This window comes from Dunckerocampus dactyliophorus, chromosome 1, assembly GCF_027744805.1.
Source record: "Dunckerocampus dactyliophorus isolate RoL2022-P2 chromosome 1, RoL_Ddac_1.1, whole genome shotgun sequence".
NCBI classification, from domain to species: Eukaryota; Metazoa; Chordata; class Actinopteri; order Syngnathiformes; family Syngnathidae; genus Dunckerocampus; species Dunckerocampus dactyliophorus.
The window spans coordinates 43,171,085-43,192,250 of record NC_072819.1 but is presented as its reverse complement, the minus strand read 5'-3'; the positions used below and the strand labels follow the sequence as shown (position 1 = coordinate 43,192,250).

Here is a 21,166-nt window from a genome sequence, read left to right as displayed (position 1 = left end):
GGCTACAGCAACCTCAAGACCTGGAAACGGATACACTTGGTAGATAGATACTTTGTTAATCTCCAAGAGAAATGTCTAAAACAATATTGTGGATCATCACAATGCGTGAATTCCATAACAGGAGATATGTGATGTTACATGTATCGGGTGATATCAGAGTCAGAAATTGAGAGTTGGACAATATCAGCATATTGATAATCTGCAAAAAAAGCCAATATCGGACATCCCTAATCGTGACACATAGTCATGTTGCTACACCGAGAGGAAGGACAATTTCACTTTTGTTCTTTTTTTAAACTAATAACTTTAATCTCCATTACGTCTCCCGAGGCAGTGAGGCAGTCTGGTTTGGTGGCAGTGTGTAAAAGAAAGTGAAAGTGAAATTAAATGTTGTAAGGCGTTCAGTGGAGAAATCAACATTGTTTGTATGCCCAGTCCAAGCTGCGTGAAATGGACAGTGATAATTAAACAGCATTGTGGTCTCATTATTGATTACTGCTAAAAGTAGGGAGTTCTGTCTCTTTTGTTACTTTCATTTAATGTATTAAATCTTTGTCATTTTTTTTTATAGCGCTTTTCAAGGCACCCAAAGCGCTTCACCCAAAGCATGTCATTAGTTAAAACTTCACAGATTGAAATAGTGTCTTTTCAGGGTTGTTTAGGGTTGAGATATTTTTAGCAAATACTGTATTCTGATAGCACTCAGTGAATATATAGCAGGTCTCTAGAGCAGAGGTCACCAACCCGTCGATCTTTAGAACTTTGGCGGTCGATCTCGAGAATGTTAGGAAAAAAATGTATTATTACATGTATTATTAAATACATGTATTATTAAATGTATTATTACATACACCCCCCCCCCACGTACACTGGCTCCCACGCTCTCACAGGTTGAGCAACAAGTAGAGAGAGAGTGAGCTTGCGCAGTTGTAATGTACTGTAATTATTGCACGTTGCGGCTCAATCAGCCTTTGCTATCTCAAAGTTCAGGCACAAATATAACTCCAGAGACGTGCACCTCCAAAAAAACGCTGCTCATTAGGACTGAGTGTTGTAACGCAGCCCCTCTCCCCTCAACCACCATCGCTTCTCTCGGCCACGACACTGGGACAACAAATAGATTTGTAGTTTGCTCATAGATCCCATGCCACGAGCCTGACCCCGACGAATATCCACATTGCATCACTGCAGAAACACAAATACAACTTTCTAAAAAAATAAATAAATATGTATAATTGATATATATAATTTTTATTTTAAGATATAATGTTATAGAATATAGTATGTACATTCATTGGTGACCTGGCTTCTGTCCATGTTTACTGTATGTGTACAGCTCAGTGCCTTGAAAGTATATACTGTACATCCTGTGAGTGAAAACCCTCACGACTGCTTTAGAAATAATCCACTGAGTAACACGATAGTATGCAAAAAGTGCGAGAGTTTAAAACAGCTGTTATAGCCACGGTGTAAAACCTTGGAGGGACAAACTGATGATGGGTGGATGAGGCAGAGTCACATTGTCGGGCAGCTTTTTATAGCTGCCCTTACATGTCGACATGTTGAGCCGTTGTGCTTTATTGTAACATGCTTTGTCCTCCTACAGGAGACATGCCTCCCTGCCTGTCCAAGTCGCAGAGAATCCCGGGAGCTTAGTGTCTGCTGACAGCAGAGGAACCATCCCATGTCGCAAGTGGAAGTCTTCTTCCTTTGGGTACAGTAAGCTGTTACTTTCATGATCACCTGTTTGTCCCATCGCTGCGGCACCATTTTCCCAGTGTTGCCTTGTTAACCTCTGGAAGTCATCGTCATCAATGCCCTGGTAATTAGCCTTCGTGTGGCTGGTGCATCACTGGTGAGAGCGCCACGTTTTGTTATGTGAGAACGTTTGAGACGGCCCGGCTGTTCTGCAGTTTTTTATGACCCAGCAAATTCAATGTTGCAACGCTTTTTTGCTGCTCTTTGCGTGGCCGAATACACGGCAAGCAGAGCTCATTAAGCTCGGTCTTAATGAAATATGATGCTTGTATCTACTGTATGTGCCTTCAGCTCTCCTCGCCCATTAGCCTGAGTTGAGCGCGGCCAGCTTTGAGAGCGGCGAGCTTTGAGAGAGTCTCACGGCGAGCGCTGAGAAGTAAGTGCAGGCGGCAGCATCAGCGGGACAGACTTAGGGGGCTTCAAAAGGCTGGAGAGCGTTTTCAAAGACGCCTCCCAGGGCTGCGTGCTTCGTCATCAAACATCCAGCGCCTAATCCATAACCCACTTTTAGCTTGTGCGCAGCCCACAAATAAATCCCAGTGTATAATAGGAGCTTGTTCTATTTTTAAAGAGCAGTGCTCTGAAGTTTCTGACGTGTAAGATCACGGGTGGGTTGTTTTTGGTAACACAGCAGCAGCGAAGGCTGCTATTTCTGGCTCATACCTCACGCATTTGTCTTCCTTCTGTTTGAGACCCTTCAGTATGCGATTGTTGCTAAGTAAGCAACCCTGGACGCTTCATGCTATAAGTTTAATTTGCCCTCAATGCAGCTTTTTCTCTTCATCTGAGAGTCATGGTTTGACCCTTCAGAGTTCAACCGTGTCACACGGTAGTAATGGAAGCAATACAGCAAACAAGAAAGGAAAATTGTGTTTGCCTCAAGAACAAAGCTTTTGGCATGTTTCCTTTTGTGCTTGAGCAGCTCAGCACTCTCAACATTCGCCCTCCTGAAATGTTTTTAGTTGTCTCCTATCACTAGATTGCCCTTTGAGGCCTGAAAACAGAAAACGGAACAAATCTGACATTCAGGAGAGCAGGTCATGGGACATATTATGGAATGAAAAAACACTGCTGTTTGGAATGTGGAATGTCTGCATTACCACTGACAAAATAATTGATCGGTACCATCATGGCTTTTGCCTCACTGAGGTCTGGACCTTGGTAAAAGGCAACGTTCAGGATCTAATAATAGAATAGCCAGCATGTTGCCAATGTCTCGCATGCCACGTACGCACCGCATTCCATACATGGAACAAGCTCACAAATTCTACGACACCATTAAGTACTGTACATAGCACAAAAATTAGGGCTGTCAAAAATGTTGCGTTCACAGCGGGACCTAAATGATTGAATTAATTACGTCAAAATTTGTAGCGTAATTAATGCATGCGCATCATGGCGAGCCACGCCTCTCTTTTATGACGGCAGATGCAGGCATAGCGTAGCATCCCCACAGTCTGACCTGGACACATCAAAAGCAATGCAATTCCAACACAATCTCGCAACAACAATTCCTCATTGTCCACCTCTGTATCACGAGGTGCATTCACGGGCAGTCCGAACATGACAACACCTTTATTATGCCTTATTATGAAAGACAAAAAAAACCCCATAAATGAATAATCTTATCACTAACACTCAAAGTAACTCACTCTTGATGGAAAACACAATCATTGAGCTCACTTGTTGCTTCATGTGACGCACACAAATGATGAACACCTCCGTAATTGTCTCCTTTCCTGGTGCCGGAGCAGGACGTAACTAGCACTGTGCTCGCCGTGCTGGCCACTCGCTGTTCTCATCATGATGCGCTCAAATGCACTCGGTTGATCTTGATGTGGAAGTACAATTTGCTTAAATATGCTCCTCGGCTAAAATTGCGTGGTGTCTTTGAACGCAACCCCACATTGCTCATAAGACATGTCTGCTATGAAAGATAGAAAATAGATTTTCAGACGTGTGTTGTATCTTTTAGCATGATTTCAATTTTCACTTCTTTTGGAGCTGTTAATACATACAAATATATCATCCTTCTGTTGATAGAATATCGCAAAAATGGCAAATTAAAAGTCATTAATCATGATTAATTAATCAGGAAACGGATTAATCTGCTGAAATATTGTAATCATTTGACCGCCCTAATTGAAACGATGTTGAAAGTGCAGGTAACAAACAAGAAAACTAACACAAGATCGCTGATCATCAAAGCCGAGATGTACGCTTTTCACTTATTGAACACAAAACCAAAGGCAGTCAGACAAAGCATCTTGAGGGAGAAAACTCCGATTTTGGACGACATCCTTGGGCGCCAGGTTTCACACACTCATAGGCTGGAAATGGTTGTCATCCAAGTATTACACATTTTGGTTTTATTTGCAAATATGGTAACTGTCCAAATACTGTTGACCCGCTGAAATTGAACATAAAATGTTTGTAGTTCCAAAATGGTCATATTGTTATTGTCATATATAATGTTGCTTTCTTCATGCACAACAACCTATCGTCTTATTACCCAAAGCAAAGTCCCTCCTTGCTGACAAAAGTACCCCATTTCTTGTGCTTCTGAAATTGACATTTTCAGACGGTTGTTTTATCACTATAGCCCAAGGATATTTTTTTCAGCGCAGAGTTTATTTCTGTTGATATTTGATAAAACCAAATTACAGTGTGCATGAGGGGAGAATGTAATGGCTGAAGCAGTTTGTGCAGTGCCAGCATTGTTTCAATTGACAGGAAGTCACGTGCGGCAAAGGTTATGAGCCATATTTGTGGAATGTTGTCATGTCGTGGCAGCATTTTCACCTGCAAAATAGTTTTTTATTATGCTGGCTTGATGTTACGAATAAATAATAGCCAGCCTTAAAGGAAAACTGCACTTGTTTTAAAATGTTGCCAATCGTCCACAATCCTTATGTGAGACATGAACACACACGTCTTTCTCTTTTCTGTGCGTTCTAAAGGTATAAACGTAAGAGTGCACGTAAGGGGAACACATATTCCACCTTTAAAGCCGTCTGAAAAAAAACTCCAAAAAGCGCCAACAACACTGCATTTACATATAATGTGACGTGCATATTAACCAAGCTACAGCGACACTGTTAGGATTATTAAAATCGTTACGGCGATCGACCTATGTTACTGGACGTAGTGACACCTTGCCACACCACACCGGCTAGCGACTAGCTCCACCACACGCTCGCCCCGCGCAGAGCGCGCAGGCGAATACCGAAGGGTGAAGCTTCATATTGGAGCTGCTGATGTGTTTTAGGCGTTCATTTCTATCTTGTTATGTGAAATCAATGCGCCCAGGAAGGAAGTTCCGGTAATGCTTAAACGTACCAAAATATGACAAAATACTGTAAGTATTACATGTTATCATGAATGTACCCGTTGCTACGTGATCACAACATGTATATGAAAGCCATAAAACCTTGTATGATGTTTTTGGAGGTGTTTTAATACCGGTCTTTGTAGGCGGCACAGGTGTGTCCCATTACGTGCAGTGATGAGCTGCCTTTTTTAAAATCTGTTTTTATGTCTTTATAACACACAAAAAAGAGACTTGTGTGTTCATGTCTCATTGAGGGAGTGTGGATGATGGACAAAATTCCCCCCAAAAAAGTGCAGTTTTCCTTTAAGCAAAAGCAAAACAAGCCTACTTAGTGATGTTGTGAAATGTAATAAGTGATCCTTGTGGGCCATGTCACTGCCGTCCTCAGTCAGACGTCTGCAAGCAGTTTCTTATGTAACAAAGTATGCGGTTGCATCTGGGGGAACTGCTGGGAAGCTTGTATGGAACAAAACGTGTTTTCTGACGAGGATCGTTTTCAGGATGAGTGTTATTAAAGCACTTTTTGGCTCTAAAATGGAAAGTGCGGGAACACAAATGTCAACAATAGCACCCCGCTCAGGCTGAACAACAATGATGGTAGATTATTGTAGATTAGATCTGGGCGATATGGCCTATAAAGAAAATGTCTGATTTTTTTCACCAAAAAAATCAATTTTTCCCCCTATTTTTGAAAGAAAATAATAAGTATAAAAATAAAGAGATCAAAACAAGTTTGCTTTTTTTTTTTGGTCAAAAATGGACCAAAAGTAACCCCTATTTCCCTACTGGAATTAAAGTGCCAACTGTTTTTTTTTTTTTGTTTAAAAAAATTGACTTTATAGTTTGAGAGGAGACAAACCTGTTTACATTTACATTAAAAGCTGCGCAATTTTCACAAACCTTAACAAGGAATTCTCTCATTAGTGAATCTGAAGAAGAATCGTTTTTCTTTAGCTCTAATTTCAAACGTTTCCATGCACTAAAATATTTGGATTACCAAAATAGTTTGCTCTACATTTTTCACACCTCCGTGTGAAGTCTCATTTTACATGTACTCTCTCAAATGCGATTGTTGGCCAAATGCTGTGTGCCTCTGAATCGCTATGGGTCATTGCTATCCATCCGTCCGTCCGTCCGGTAGAGGAAGAGGAAGCTTCATGCTGAGAGCTATCATTCCAGAAGCCGTCTATCTTAATAAATAGATAATATAACTTTCCACAACTCTCTTGTGTTGCCAGTAAAATGACATCTGCTTTGGTTCTTGTGGTTATGGTGCTCATCAGAGGCATAGAAAAAAATGCTAATGTGGTGGTTGGTTTAAAGACAAATTTTCTGCTACATAGTTATTGTTGTTTACTTATCACTGACTAATGAAAAACAGGCATTATTTTTTTTGGGTCTATTTTAATTCACCACAGAAATACAGAAATGAACACAGAAATAAGGTCGTGGTGTTAAAATACGGATTTGTGATACGTTTCTACTTACTGGGAGGCGTTCAGGCGTCATGTCACGGATTAAGCATCTTCTTCAAGAACATTCTGACACTTGCTACTCAGGTAGGTTTTGATTGTATCCATATACTTAAAAAGGGGGGAAACGATGGAAGCTCAAAAAAGGCAAAAGGTGCACCGTAGCAAGAGGAGAAAAAAACTCGCATTTTTTAAAATTTTCCTTCCCTCTAAGATAGCCTTGTGTATTACTGTGTGTAATAGAAACAAGGTACACTTAAAGATGGCTGAGTTGTTAGTAAACTTGGTCTGTTTTTTATTGTTAATCTGCGGTGTAAATCTCATAAATTGTCATAAATTGCAGTCAACGATGTTGCACTCCAGTCATGTAGGTGTCGGTAATGCGTCTTGCAATGTGGTTGAATAATTTTTTCTTTTCTTTCCACAATAACATTGAGGTATTTGTCGAAACCACAACGGTTAATAGTGTGCCTTGTGACATCACTTGGCATCACTTGTGACATCCTATAGGCAGGAATGATGCAGCCATTGTTTGTTTGTCAGCCGGCCTCTGCTGTTTCTTGCTGGCTTCCTTAACTTCTGCAGACTTGGGTTTAAAGTTATAGGATGTGGTATTAATGCAGCAACATTGGGGTGTTGTATGGAGTTGATGTGATCTCAGGTGACTGCCTATCACCTTAATTGCGAGCAGAGCAGCTGCAAAACTGAAATAGTAGAAGCTCTCCCACAGGGCTGACTTACTTTAAGTCTTTGCTTCTGCTTTAGAGTTTTTCTTTCCCCCTGTATCACTTACCTGTTCTTTTTTTGCAGTCTACCGTCCTCTTCTCTTGTTTCCCACATAGTTGCGTTACAGCTGCAATAGTTGTGCATGGGCACTGTCGTGGCTACACTGTGCCAGCCCATTTGTGTGCTTATTTGAGTTGAGTGAAACGTGCTAAACTAATTGTTGGGCAACTGATGCTGCTGATGCCTGCGGTAAGTTTGGACTCACTCAGAGCTAAAAGAGCCATTCATCATTTATGCACTGATCTGGAGAACTAAAGCAATAATGCTGCAAACTGTCCAGATTAGTCTTGTTCTCCATAGCAAGTGTGAAACAGACAGCATATAATACTCTATACAGTATGCCCCAGTCATATTACAGGACAAGGAGAAAACTTTTCATGAAAACTGAAACTGCACTCAATTCGTAAAGATTCATATATTATTTACAGGCTTCTCAACAGTTTGCTTTCAGAGACAATAAGCAACTTTTATGAATGCATTTACATATTTGCACATATTTGCATTTGACTACGGCCTGCATTATTCCTGCGTCGGTGCACTTTTATGCGAAGAAAAATGCAGAGTGACCCACTCCAACGTGATTAGCTGAGGTTGTTGTGTTGACCCAGCACCAGTAGAGCTGAAAGCACTGCAAGATTAACGTCAAAGACAATTACCTGATAATCCACTATGGGCATCGTGCCAATGTGGAGTAGTGAGAGGCTGCGGTGGACTGGAAGGATTATTTGCAAAACAATAATATGATACATAGATGTGTGAAAAGTACTTTTAGGCATGGTAAAGTACTTTCTCAGTCTCCCATTGTAGTATTGCAACGATGTCCTTCAGATCTGAAAACAAAAAAAAAATGTGTGGCTTGGCCAAAATGAATAAAAATCAGCTTTTAAACTTGCTGCCCCTTAAAAGGATGAGACTATATAGTGTATAAGGATATACAGAGATGAGTTATGCTGGTGTTAAGTATGTACTGTCCGCTAATTGGTTTGGCTTCTTTAGTTTCAGTAGTGGTTTAAAACACTGTAAAACTCAAGGGGGAGCACAGAACAAAGTGAGATTCTCTTTTTTTTTTTTTTTTTTTTTTCCCAATCTCGGATGCTATTTGCTCCTCATCTCACTGTCCACACAAACTAATCCCTCGCCACTCTGCGTTTCGAATTTCGCGCCTTCACTCTATCAAGTTTTTTTTATTTTAATGAATTAATATATCATGCTGTTTTGTGGTTGAATACAGCCTATTATTAGTTAAAAAGATACATATTTCAGCTCATTTTACATATTTTTTGCCTAAATTAAGCATTTCAAGCATCAAAATGGCTAAATGAACAGAAATACAAATATAAAGCTTTCGGAAGACCCATTCAAAGATGTTGTGATGACATGTAGTATTCAACGCTGGTCACTAGGTGTCAGTAATGTTACTGTAATGGTGAGGCACACAAGCACCATACCAGGTTTGAATGATCGCACAACAGGCACACTAATTTCTGACACAAGCTCCTGTTGCAGCCGTAGCCCACACCAAGCTAAAACGCAACACTTCCTATCTGTTCCCCTCCACTCAGCTCTCCTAGCACATCTACCGCAACACACACAGGCACGAGTCTTACTTGTGTCGTAAATGGCTTATTTTCTCATTATGTGTACTATATCGGGTAATACGAGTGTAAAGGGGACTATAGGGGTGTTAGTTTGTGTCTAAAGGGCTCTAATAATGTTAAAAACCGTATTTAGAAGGTTGTAAACAAGTTTTCTATGCTCTAACTACGAAAATATTCCATTTGCAGAAATTAATTTAATACCGTCAGTTCTGTAACTAATTAACCACAATAAATGAGGGATGACCTTATGATGAAAATGTCTCCTTTGTAACGGTTGTCAGTATGAGACACGGTGATGGAATACATTCAGAGAATGCCACTTGACATTTAACGTGACTTTCACCTCGATTGAAGACTTGATTGTTGTCCAGATGGCTATGACGCTGCAAAATACACATGGACTCCATCTCCGTGTTACTCCTTGAATTCAAAAGTGTTTCTCACCTTCTTTATCAAAATGCTGGCACCTGCAACTTTATTTGGTTATTTTGTGGCATAACCGCGTCAATTAGCAAAGAACTACAGAGTCAACCGTCCTAGACGAGTGACAGAGCTGGGGGACAATTGCTTCCAGTTCCGGTGTCCAAAGTAGCACAAAGCAAATTTTGTCATTTTAAAAAATACGTTATGAATTGGGTTGCGCACTGTTTGAATTTGAGCGATTCTGATTCCTCGTTTCGATTCTGGTTCCTAACGATTCTCGAATTCCGATTCTTTTCAGAGGTAGCGTCATAAAAGTTTGCATGGTTTAAATTAGGGCGCTAACCAAAGTTTTGCCGCCATGATTTTTTTTTTATTATATGAACTTTTCATGAATTACTTTACTATGAGTTTCTAATTTTTAACCAGTATATAAATATCAAACCATTGAACTTGAACATAAATGTTTTGAAGTCCCTCTACATAGGAGTACACATTCACAGAAATTAGAGCGACACTTCCCTTGCGAGTTCCCTGCACCATTACAGAGCAGTCCGGGCACAGTGAGGGGGCACGACCGCTGCTTGCTACAGAGGTGAATACCCAACGTCCAATGTGTAACTAACTTCACCACGATAAACTATCACGGTAAATGGAGTAACACTTAATGCGAGGTGTGGTCAACTTCCTGGCGACAGCTAGCGGTAACGTTAGGTCGTTTGTCTCGTCAAAAATGACATAGCCTTGCGTTAGCCGGATATTTGGGTTGGCCTCCGTATTTGCACTAAGTTTAATTTGTTTGCTGCTTCAATGTTGGCATAAGATTGACGTAATTGATTGCTTTACTTAGCTGACTCGTTGGAAGAAGTCCAGCATAGCGTGCCAAAGACACGGGCACTCCGCTTCTTGTTCGTTGGTGTTTTGCCGGTCAGCTGGCTGGTCGATCACCAAACTAAATAAAATAAAAAAGACCGATTCCGGGAGAATCAGAATGTTAGTCCCAGTTCCCGTTGATGCTAGATGCCCAACCCTAGTTATGAACACAGTTGGACTCACGCAGTGTATGAATAACTCGACAAGACACATGCCATATTGTACGATAATCAAGGTAAAAATGATTTAAAGTGAAATATACGCTAACCGGGCATATGCTAACTAAGGTTCTACTGTACATCAATGGTAGACCCTGTGCATAATGTTGCGCATCAAATGGAATGTTTCAACCTGTCTGGTATGTGGAGGGTTTGGGTATGCAGTAGTAGCTGTGTTCATTGCCTGCAGCCAGCCCACAAATAAAGCCTTTTACACACATCACTGAAAGATGCAATGCACTCTCTCTCTTCTTGTTTCCTTCAGCCCTTATTTCCTGGTCAATCTGTCATCTCAATGAGGGACACATGGAATGGTTCGTAATTACTGTCAGGAGCTTGACTTGAGGTAAAGGTAAGGTTAGGTGGTCACGGTGAGGCGTAAATCTCCCTGCCAGCGCTAAACTTGCAATTGTTAAAGTCCCAGTAGCATCAAAAGGTTATGAAACTTCTCATTTCAAGCCACTCCCTTTTATTTGTGCCGCAGGCTTCTGATTTTGCAACTGACTATTAGTTTGGATCTAAACAAAAAAGCTTCATTTTGCTTCTGAATAATTCACATGGTGCTTTGTGGTGCTCATTTGGTGAATGACAACTTCAGAGCCTTTGATTATCTCCAGACCATCGAATAAGACTGCAGAGCCTATTGATTGCTGGGAGCAGACCCCCAAGCATGCCTCCTACACATGACTTTAGGTAGGGAAAACGCGGGAATACAGCGCCAATCGGGTATTCATGAACAGTGTTTCCATATAGCTCACGGATAATTGGGAAAACGACTTGAGTCAAGTTTCCACCAAGCTTCGGTCCGGTTCGGTCGGCCATAGTATCGGATTAGGCTCGATGTTTCTGTGTGAGGTCCGTAGAAAGGATGCCGGTAGCTTTGTCAGCCACATAAATAGTGAGAAATCATTGCACAGCAAAGCATGTAGCTCGCCCGTGAATGCAACAAAGAAGATAAACGGTGCTGTGGGCTGACATTATCTGTAAACAAGCGACAGAAATGCCTTCTCCATCGCAATCCATGGTGTTTTTTTTTTTTTTTTTTTTTTTTTTTTTTTTTAAAGGTACTTTTTGGTTTCTTCAGTCACATTCTTCCATTCCAATGTAACACAGGACACAATTCCACCACTGCCACACTACAGTGCATGTCACATATTTTGGCACCCATTTTAATGGTTCGAAAAGAAATGCATATTGTTCAGAACTGGACCAAACCTGTTTGGTGGAAAGGAGGAGTAAGAGAGATTTTCAAATGATTTGCCGGCTGAAAACCACTGCCTTGCATCTTGTCAAAGGACTGCAGCCAGTCTCTTGAGAGACTTTGAATGATTCCTTCTGGAAGTGTGCTTTTTGTGATCATTATAATTCCAATTGCCACCACAGAATGTTGCCAGTAGGACAGTAGGCCGTATATCTATTTTATAAATAAATAAATAAATAAATAAAAAGTATCCTTAAAAAATTGTTATTGGCCAAAATCGGAATTGGCAGGTCAGGCAATTTTATAGGTGATCGACCAGAAAATTATAATCAGTGCAACCGTAGTAATAATTATCTATTAATTTTACACGCATGAGAGTTAAGGATCTTATAAATGAATGCATTGTGACATTTAAAGTTTGTCCTGATGGAATATTCAAACAAACCTGAGACTGTGCAACATGCTGGTATGTATGGTGTTCCTCTTTCCAGATTCCACTGTATCGCATTTTTCCATGGCCGTAGAGATGTTGGAGTGTTCACTGTCATTTAGTCTGTTGGTTCTGGCTTGCATAGTTAACAGTAAGTCGCACATTCATTGCGAATGGCAGCAAACACTGTTGTGTGTGGAAGAGTTACAGAGGAAGCAATAAAAGGGCCTTCCGCTTCATTTGGAGTCGGTGTTTGTTGGTCCTTTGTTATTTACTGCTGTTTGTATTGTTTTGACTCCACCAGATGGGAACTTGCAATGCTTTAATAAGCCAGTGAAATAGAGGCCTCGCTGCCATGATGTGCTGGAACGTTGGTGAAACCTCTCAGTTGTCTTTGCAGCTTTTGTTTCATCATTTTCCAGTTAATTACAGGCCCGGCTGGAGCACACAGTTTTGATTGCAGGGTACAAACGGTCATGTGGCTCGTGAGAAGCTGCTTTGGCTAAGTAAAAGAAAAGAATGTGACTCTCTTTGTGCCCTTCCCTTCCCTTTGCCGAGTTCTGCTGCTGAGCCTTTTGGCCAAGAGACAAAGGCAGGGATGTGTGCTGTATATGTTCTGTGTGCTCTTCCTGTGCCTCCATTGTTTTGCACTGAAGCTGCTGCAGCACATACAGTATATATGGCTTTTGAATGCTCATGATGACACAATACAATGATGATCAAGCAGTATTTAACACAATGATTGGCTTCATTTGTGTTTTATAGCTCTATTTACACAATATTGATTGGAAGAGGTACTAAAATATTGTAGGTGTCTGCCATCATATTTGCTGCAAGTGGACTCAAGTCCTGAATAATGTAAGTGTGAACGCCGACCGCACCAACACACCGTAACACCGGATATGTCGCAAAATGCGAGCTAAACAAAGCGATGCTGAGCCAAAATCCAGCAGAAAGTTGAGTAAAAATCACTACAAAATAAGGTAAATGTAAGCCCAGGACCGTAAATACAGTAGTTAAACACATATGTCTCTTTTCAACAAAAGGGCCGTGTTGCTCATGACATTTCGGTGAATTCGCTGGAATGGCTGTCTCCTTGGATCACATCTTCCTCTCTGTGTGAAAGGAGGAACTGCGGGAACCTCTGGCATCCTTATGTTCTTTATATCCTCTTCGATACATCTCAACTGGTAAAAAATTCCGCTGTAGAAAAAAAGGTCCTACAACTCCATGTATTGGGGAAGCCATCAGGTTGTGTTGAACGCGTGAGTTTAGGCGCACAATGTACATGCTACTTATGCGGTCTCACCAAGCTGTGATTGTATGCAAACGCTTAACTGGTATTAGGACTTTCTATGTAACTACTTTATAGCTCTTGCTTCATATGCCAGGGGAAGGTAACACCTCACAGCTGACACGCATACATAAGTAGTCAAGACCTATACATAGATATGCTTACTCCTTATGCAAGCTCCAGTAATAGTTGGCCATAAGTCAACATTGTAATCCACCTGTTCCGTTGCTGTGTATATAAGTTGGGTGCTGTAAACCAACTCATTACTCCGCAGGCTGCTTGATTAGACCCAGGAGTGACATAAAGTTGTATGGTACAGTTCCCCCATTATTGTAGTCAGTTCATGTGTCCCATGTCACCATTGCCGTACTGTTACTTAATTGAGCATCATTTGGTCTGCTGGCAAAAATGCCAGCCTGAAAACTAACCAAACTGCACTCAAGTGCACACCAAGTATCTTTTTTTTTTTAATTGTTAGAGTTCCTAACTGCAAGCGTGAAGGCACCCTTATTGACAAACTCAATGCAGGATGTTTTGTTGTTTTTCCATGGTGCGGTGCTTAAATTCTTTTTCTGCTCGTGCAGCAAGCTAGAACGTTTCATAATAGACTCTAGTCGCAATTTTGATGACTTCAGACCCGTCTTGGCAACATCATCAAAGACTTGCAAAATGGGTCCCCATTCAAACTATTCAACTAACGTGATTGTTATTATGTAATTTCCAGCAAGACAACATATTTTCCCTTTGAATATGACTGCAGCTATTAATGTGCAATCAGGTTTAAGAACAAACAACGAGGGTGTGGGTTACATTTGTGTGCACTAACTAAATCCTGGATGCTATCTCAACACTCTTGTCACACTGGTCTTATAAAAATGCATTGATTGCATTTGTCAGATTGAATCGATTGTTCAGATGCATTTTATTTGGGAGGCACTAAACAGTGCTTATGAGTTGTAAGGACTCAAAAATGTCAAGCCTATCACTTTGGACTTGACTCGACCTGTCTTGTCTTGACTGGAGACTTGAGACTTTACTTACTTGAGACTTGGCTTGAGATTAAAGACTTGAGACCTGACTTGGACCTTCACGTCTTTACTTGAGACTTGATTTGAGATTAAATAAAGACTTAAGACTTGCAAAACGCTGACTTGCACCCACCTCTCGTAGTCAATTATAATAAGATATTATTTGGCACATTTTACGTTTGGAACAAAAGCACATCCAACTTGCGCTATAGTTGCAGCTGAGAACACGATGTATGATACGGTCATGACTAAAGACGGTACACATACTTTTGCTCTACATTTTGCACACATGAAAGGGCTCTTCCTGGGCAGAATAGTCGGAATTCACGTTTGCTTCCGTCAAGGTTGGACAAGTGCAGTGCACCTTCAGTCAGTTCCTCCCTCCAGCAGTAATGAAAGCCATGCAGATGTCTGCCAGAAGAGCCCAGGTGTTACATTTCCACACAAAATCATGTGTGACATCAGTGTGATGTTTGAGCCTTCAGGTGTAAGAAGCTCCGCTGATCTGGTAAAAACATGTAGGAGCATCCTTTTCTCTCTCGACCTGCACTTTTCTTTCACTCTACTACACGTTGACACTTTCCCTGGTAAATTAGATATAGTGAGAGATTAGTGATACTGTGTGACTCTCTCGCGTAGCTTATCCTTTCATCAGCTCCCTGCCCCAGTAATATCAGGCAAACGGGCCTCCGAGCGCTTCAAATCTATCTCCCTGTCTGATAGGATGCATTTGCAATTCCATGCATCAGGCCTCAGATCAAGCCAAGAGGGAGGGTGTGAGGCCTTGTTTTTTGGAGAGCTGAGGTGACTCGTGCGCATTTCTCCAGAAAGAAAAAAAAAAAAGACTGGCGAGTATGATGGCTTGTTCTCGGCTGTTTTTGTGACTCTACTGCTCAGGTAGAGGGATTTGGCCTGTGTATGTAATTATTAACAAGACACTGCCATGGGTCGGATCCACTTGTGTGTGGCGGAGAACTCTGCAAATCTGAAATGACAGTCAGATTATCGGATTAGATGAACGTGAGAAGGAATAATGTTCCTGATGTGATAACAGCCCAATTGTTCCCTTATTCACGTTTGACCCGTGATTTACGTCAAATATGTAGGAAATATGTTTCAGCATCTCTGTGGCGTTTGCATGTTCTCCCCGTATGTGTGTCCGTGTGGAGTTTGCATGTTCTCCCCGTGCGTGTGTGGGTTTTCTCCGGGTACTGCGGTTTCCTCCCACATTCCAAAAACATGCATGTTAGGTTAACTGGCGACTCTAAATTAGCCATAAGTATGAATGTGAGTGTGAATGGTTGTCTATATGTGCCCTGCGATTGGTTGGCGACCAGTCCAGGGTGTATCCCGCCTCTCGCCTGGAGTCAGCTGGGATAGGCTCCAGCATATGCGCAACCCTGATGAGGACAAGCGGCATAGAAAATGGATGGATGGATGTAGGAAATACACAGATTAGCTTTTTTTGGGATGGTCAGGATTAATACATTTTTTTATTGCTAAGAAATTTGCCACGTCATGCTCTAATGTTTCGCACCACTGATGACCATCATTTGTGTTAAGGTGATCAAAGGTGATCAAAGGTGATCAAGGTGATCAAAACAGTTCTTCCCATATTGGAAATAAACTATTTTATGGTCACACTGTTCTTAGCTGTACAGGCAGTGTTTTAAGTAATGCTTAAACATCTGTAACTAGTAAAAGTCTAAATGTAACCACTGTTAATAATACAACCTATAAACCTTAACAGCTGTACCCACCCACATCTCAGATGGCGCACCACGAAGGCGGTGATGGGCGTGCGGTGAGCGAGAGTCTGCAAATTGCTTCACACAAACAGCTCACTATGCGGCGTACATTCCATTGTTCTTACTTGAGTATTATTGCCAACTTAGCGTTGACTGTGTCATAATGTGCTGAGCAGCTTGAACAGTGGTGCATTTGCCAAACAAACCCAACAGCATGGCTAATTTGCATAAGAGATTGAGCAGACTGTGCCCTGCCATGCACCAGAGGCAGCCTGCGAGGGAACAGAAAAACTCTGACAGTTTGACCTCCGAGTTTTTGGATTTTGAAGTTGAACCCCAGATTTGATGAACTTGAGGACATTCAAGTTAGGTTTTGTATACATGCGTCTTCACTGTTTGTGCAAAATAAGACAAATACTACAATATGCAATACAAGTTGTAGAAAAACTGCCAGAACGCTGCGTGTGATTCTGAGGTGTGATATTAGATTAGAAGTATTGGAGGAAGGCGCATGATTCCCCCCTCGCATAAGCAGCACTTTGTCATTTTTCGCATCACAGGTTGGGCTTAAGTTTTGGCTTTCCTTAGTTTTCATGTCGTTTCCTGTTTTGTGCTCTTGTTATGGTTTTCTGTTTCCTTTTTGGCATGATGTGTAGCTGCTTTGCGGTCGCTGGAAAGTACGTGCAGTGGTACCAGTTTCTCATTAGCAGTCTCACTCTCGCGCCAATATCACTATTGGCAGTAAACCGATACTAATGCAATCCGATATCTTATTTTTATGCCATAATGGCCGATTGATGTTATCAGACATCCCTGTTGATGCTATGTCACCACGTCTTTAAGTAATCGAAGCTCTATTTGGTAGCAACAAGCAGCCATGCATAGGATACCCTCACAATCGCTTTGCTGATATTTGTCAACAGTCAACTTCAGGCTGTGGTTTTGTGATGTTTCGTAGATTTTCAGTTGGCTTTTGCAAATGTGGATGTGATGAAATTTTTGCACAGAATTTTCCTGACCTTCTGTCTGCCATTCCAGCCTGCTGTTTCACTTGAATGCCCATCCCTGATTCTCCGTGTGGGTGAGAGTGGTAGTTAAGAGAGGAAAGTAAAAGAGTGTAAATCCACTTTAGATCATCACAACAAGAGGATTGTGTGTGTGTGTGTGTGTGTGTGTGTGTGTGTGTGTGTGTGTTGATCACTGGTAATCTGTTGAAAGTTGCAAACATTAGTGATGTCATATGAAGCATTTACTCATCTGATCTTTGATCTCAGCTCTCTCAAGCGTTAAGGGTCGGCATTTCCTTTAAAACCCACTTCGTAAAATTTTGAAGACAGCCGATGCTGACCCTTTAACCTCTCTCGTGTCAGATACTGTATCTTTCAATATCAAGGGTGTTTTTGCTCTGACGTAGAGAAAGAATTTCTGGTAGTTTGAAGACGATCCTGTGAATGGTAGAAATGACAATGACTGTGTTTACATGCAGTTAATATTCAGGTCAATATTCCGGTTTCTGAAACATTCGGAATAACCCGTTTACATGAATGACATACAAAAAACGAAACCCCAGCATGGACAATGTTTCAACGCACGGTAAACATCATGACGCAATGCACGTCATTTGCGCTTCTTCTTCCTGTATCCAAAAACAACAACACCGGCACGGCGGACAATGAACGCCTTTGTTTTGGTGCTTGTACTGACCCACCACCAGTACTTGACACTATTCTGTCTGACTTTCTTCATTAATGGAAGGCGCGAACGTGAAGAAATAAGAAATGGAGCCAGAGCTGCGCCATCCATATCCATGCTACATCCACCAGGGCCCCCCGGACACTTTTGAAGGTGCGTTGGTACAAACCCTGCTTTGCGTAGCTGCTTGCTCACCTTCTGATAGATTTCGCTATTGCTGTACTTTCTACCGTCAATAAAAGACATAATGTTCTTGCCTTTCCCCACACTAACGAGGTGGCTTGTTTCCCCCTCGCTCCAAAAGTGTGGGGTTTTGAGTCTCGTCATGTTTACAAGTATTTCCTGCCAAAGACAAAAGATTCTGTTCGAATAGAACATGCGCACAACACAAATTAATGTTCCTTTCCATCGGGATGTCCCATTAGGCGTATACATGACCCGATTTTCGGGTTAGAAAAGGAGTAACCAAGGGGTAATATTTGGGTTTTTAAAACCCGGAATATGAGCATATTCGGGTTTTTCAAAAGGGTTATTGGTGTTTACATGAGCAACCGGGTTATTGCTGATATTCCGGTTATGATAGGGTTATTTGGCTGCATGTAAACGTACTCAATGTACCTTTATTGACTGTTACTTGATGGAATCAAAATGACATCAGCCTGTCCTATTAAGTGTGTACTGTGTGCGTGTGTGTGTGTGTGTGTGTGCGTGCGTGCGCGAGCGAGCAAGGCCTTAGGGGGCTAAGAGATGGCTCCTTCTCTACGCGGCGGTTAGTATCTACGTATATGAGACAGCTCTTTGTTCGGCGTGCTTTGAATGGCTCGTCTGTCTTTTCCCTCTCATGTTCTTCGGCTTGAGGCCAAATCGATGACAGCAGGAACCTTCACAGTGTGCTGCGCTGTGCCTTCTTTGCAGCACGCTGCAGAGTTGCTGCATGATGTTTTTGCAAAGAATAACAGTACAAGAAACAACACAACCTCTCGTTTTTTCATCTCTGCTGTGCTTGGTGTGGAGGTCACCATCCCGGTGGTGGATTTCCAGATAAATACTGTATGAACGTACAGTATGTGACGTAACGGTGTGTGCAAAGTACATTGATATGTACCGGAGATGTGCCGGAGCAAGTGGACAAAAGTATTAGGGCACCTGACCTTAATCAGCAAGCAACAATAACTGTTCCTACTATTCTTCTACTTTTCTGACTTTCTAAAAGATTTTTCAGTGTGTTCATTGTTTGCCAGCCTTTGAGGTCAGCGCTTCTTCCTCATCCAACCATGCCTTTATGAAATTAGCTTTGTGCACTGGGGCACAGTCATGCTGGAGAAGAAATGGGCCTTGTTGGAAGTTGGTAGAAGAGAATTGTCCAAAATATTTTGAAGGATGAGTTCATATTTAGGGGTAACAAGGGGGCCAAGCCAGGCGTTCTCAACACTTAATACACCTTCTGCTTTAATTACTGTCTGAAAAGGTGAAGTGCTTTTTCTTAGCTGCTCTGCAAACCGGAGGACATGTTTTCCCAACAGTGACGCTGAGCGCATTAGGCCCGTTTACTCAGCTGAGGTGGTGCACTGCCACCTTGTGGTTGGAGAATTGTAGCACTCAAGTGGCTGTTGTCACGGCGACACTGTCTCCTGAGCGTGAGCTGGCCTCCCTGTGGAGCAGCCCAGGAGAAGATAAGGCTTGTGACTCAGACTATTCCAGCAGGACTCTTGTTCATACACACTGTGCAAAGGCATGGATGTCACACTGCAGCGTGTCTTGTCTCAGCTTGATAAGAAAGATCCTGGTAAGCTGGCTGACCCTAAACAAGGGGAAAAAAAGACATGTTTGGTTTGCTGTAAAGAAGTTGCTGTTGCTATCTGGATTCAGGCAATTCAGCGGAAAATGGCAGCCACTTTAGCGATGCCAAGTTGTATCAGGGCATCCATCCATCTATCCATTTGCGATACCACTTATCCTGTTCAGGGTCACAGAGAAGCCGTCGTCTATCGCAGCTGACAGCGAAAGGTGGACTTCACCCTCGATGGAGAACCAGTCAATCACAGGACTTTTTGAAGACTGAAAGTCAGCTACTGTTGGTAAACCACTAACTACACCACCAAGTACAGGTGGCCCTCAGTTTACAACCTTTTGTGTTACGAACGTCCTCTCATAAATTAGTTAAAAACATAATTTTGGTAAACACGAGATTAGCTCAAGAGCCACTTAGAGCACAAAAATGCAGTAACGTGCCACGTGCTGAGCGGAAGAATACAGCGTGTGCCCCTGCAACCACACTGCGGATGAATGCTAGAGGGGTCATGGATTCCGTGCGCTGTTACAAGGAGATATGGGAGGAGATGAGGTTATCCTGCCTTATTCTCATGTGGGACAATTTAAGAAAGTAGGACAAAAATAAGCAGTTGCTCTCTTTTTATTACTGTTTCATTTAATTCCTGTATTTAATATTTTTCTTACTGTATTTTATATGTACTGCATGTGTTCTGTGTACAGTAAGTGACTTATGAGATAATTTCAGTATAACTTACACCAACACTCCACTTTCATCACAGTGTAGGAACTCCTTTGTCCCCGAGGACCACCTGTAGTGCACTAACAGGTAGTTAGGAGAGTTAGGGGCTTCAAGGGCACCTCAGCTGTGATTTAATACACTGGTCAGGGGATTCAAACCTGCGGCCCTTTTGTCACGGCGGCTTATTTTGAAATTCCATCTTCAGGCCGCTGAAATATTGTATTCACTGAACCAGGAAAACAACATGTAAATAATAAATGGGTGGAAATTATATAGCTCCTTTTAACCTTCAAGGGTCTCGGTGCTTTTGATTGTTACCTCATTCACGCATTGACGAGCAACGGGAAATAAACACGACTAAAAAGGAAACGGCAAGATTTTCAACTTAACTGAAACTGAAGTGAAGTAAACTGATTAAAGCTCTCGGAGGACTCTTGCCTTAGCAACGTGGCTAGCTGGTTGCTAAAGGTTTTTCTTGCTTAGACAGCAAACTTGAGATCAAATCGTGCCTGTGTAACAGATGCCAGCTAGCGCAATTGTGCGAGAGTACATTGGTAAACTGGCGCCTTAAAAGTCACGCTGGATGTCGAGTTGACAGCTCCGATGGCTAACGTTTTTGACTCTTATTCGGTAGACCCCGGTTCATGCCCGGGGCATGCACAGGGGTGAACCAGTCGCAGTACTGGTCCCGTGACCCGGATGAGAATGAGGTTTAGGGGGTGAGTGTAATTCACTGGTACACCTCACTACCTGATGACTTAAGAGTCGCACTGGACATCGAGTTGAGAGCTCAGGCTTTCAGCGT

General features: G+C 42.0%; 1 protein-coding gene across 3 annotated transcripts in view; it reads left to right on the top strand.

Annotated features, from left to right (window-relative positions):
• Positions 1-21,166, top strand: part of LOC129188935 (IQ motif and SEC7 domain-containing protein 1-like) — a 128,529-nt gene that overhangs the window by 41,703 nt on the left and 65,660 nt on the right. For all 3 annotated transcript variants that reach the window (XM_054790093.1, XM_054790085.1, XM_054790144.1), the window contains one exon: positions 1,607-1,714. In XM_054790093.1, the coding sequence (XP_054646068.1) occupies positions 1,607-1,714 (108 nt within the window). The remainder of the gene's footprint in view (positions 1-1,606; positions 1,715-21,166) is intronic.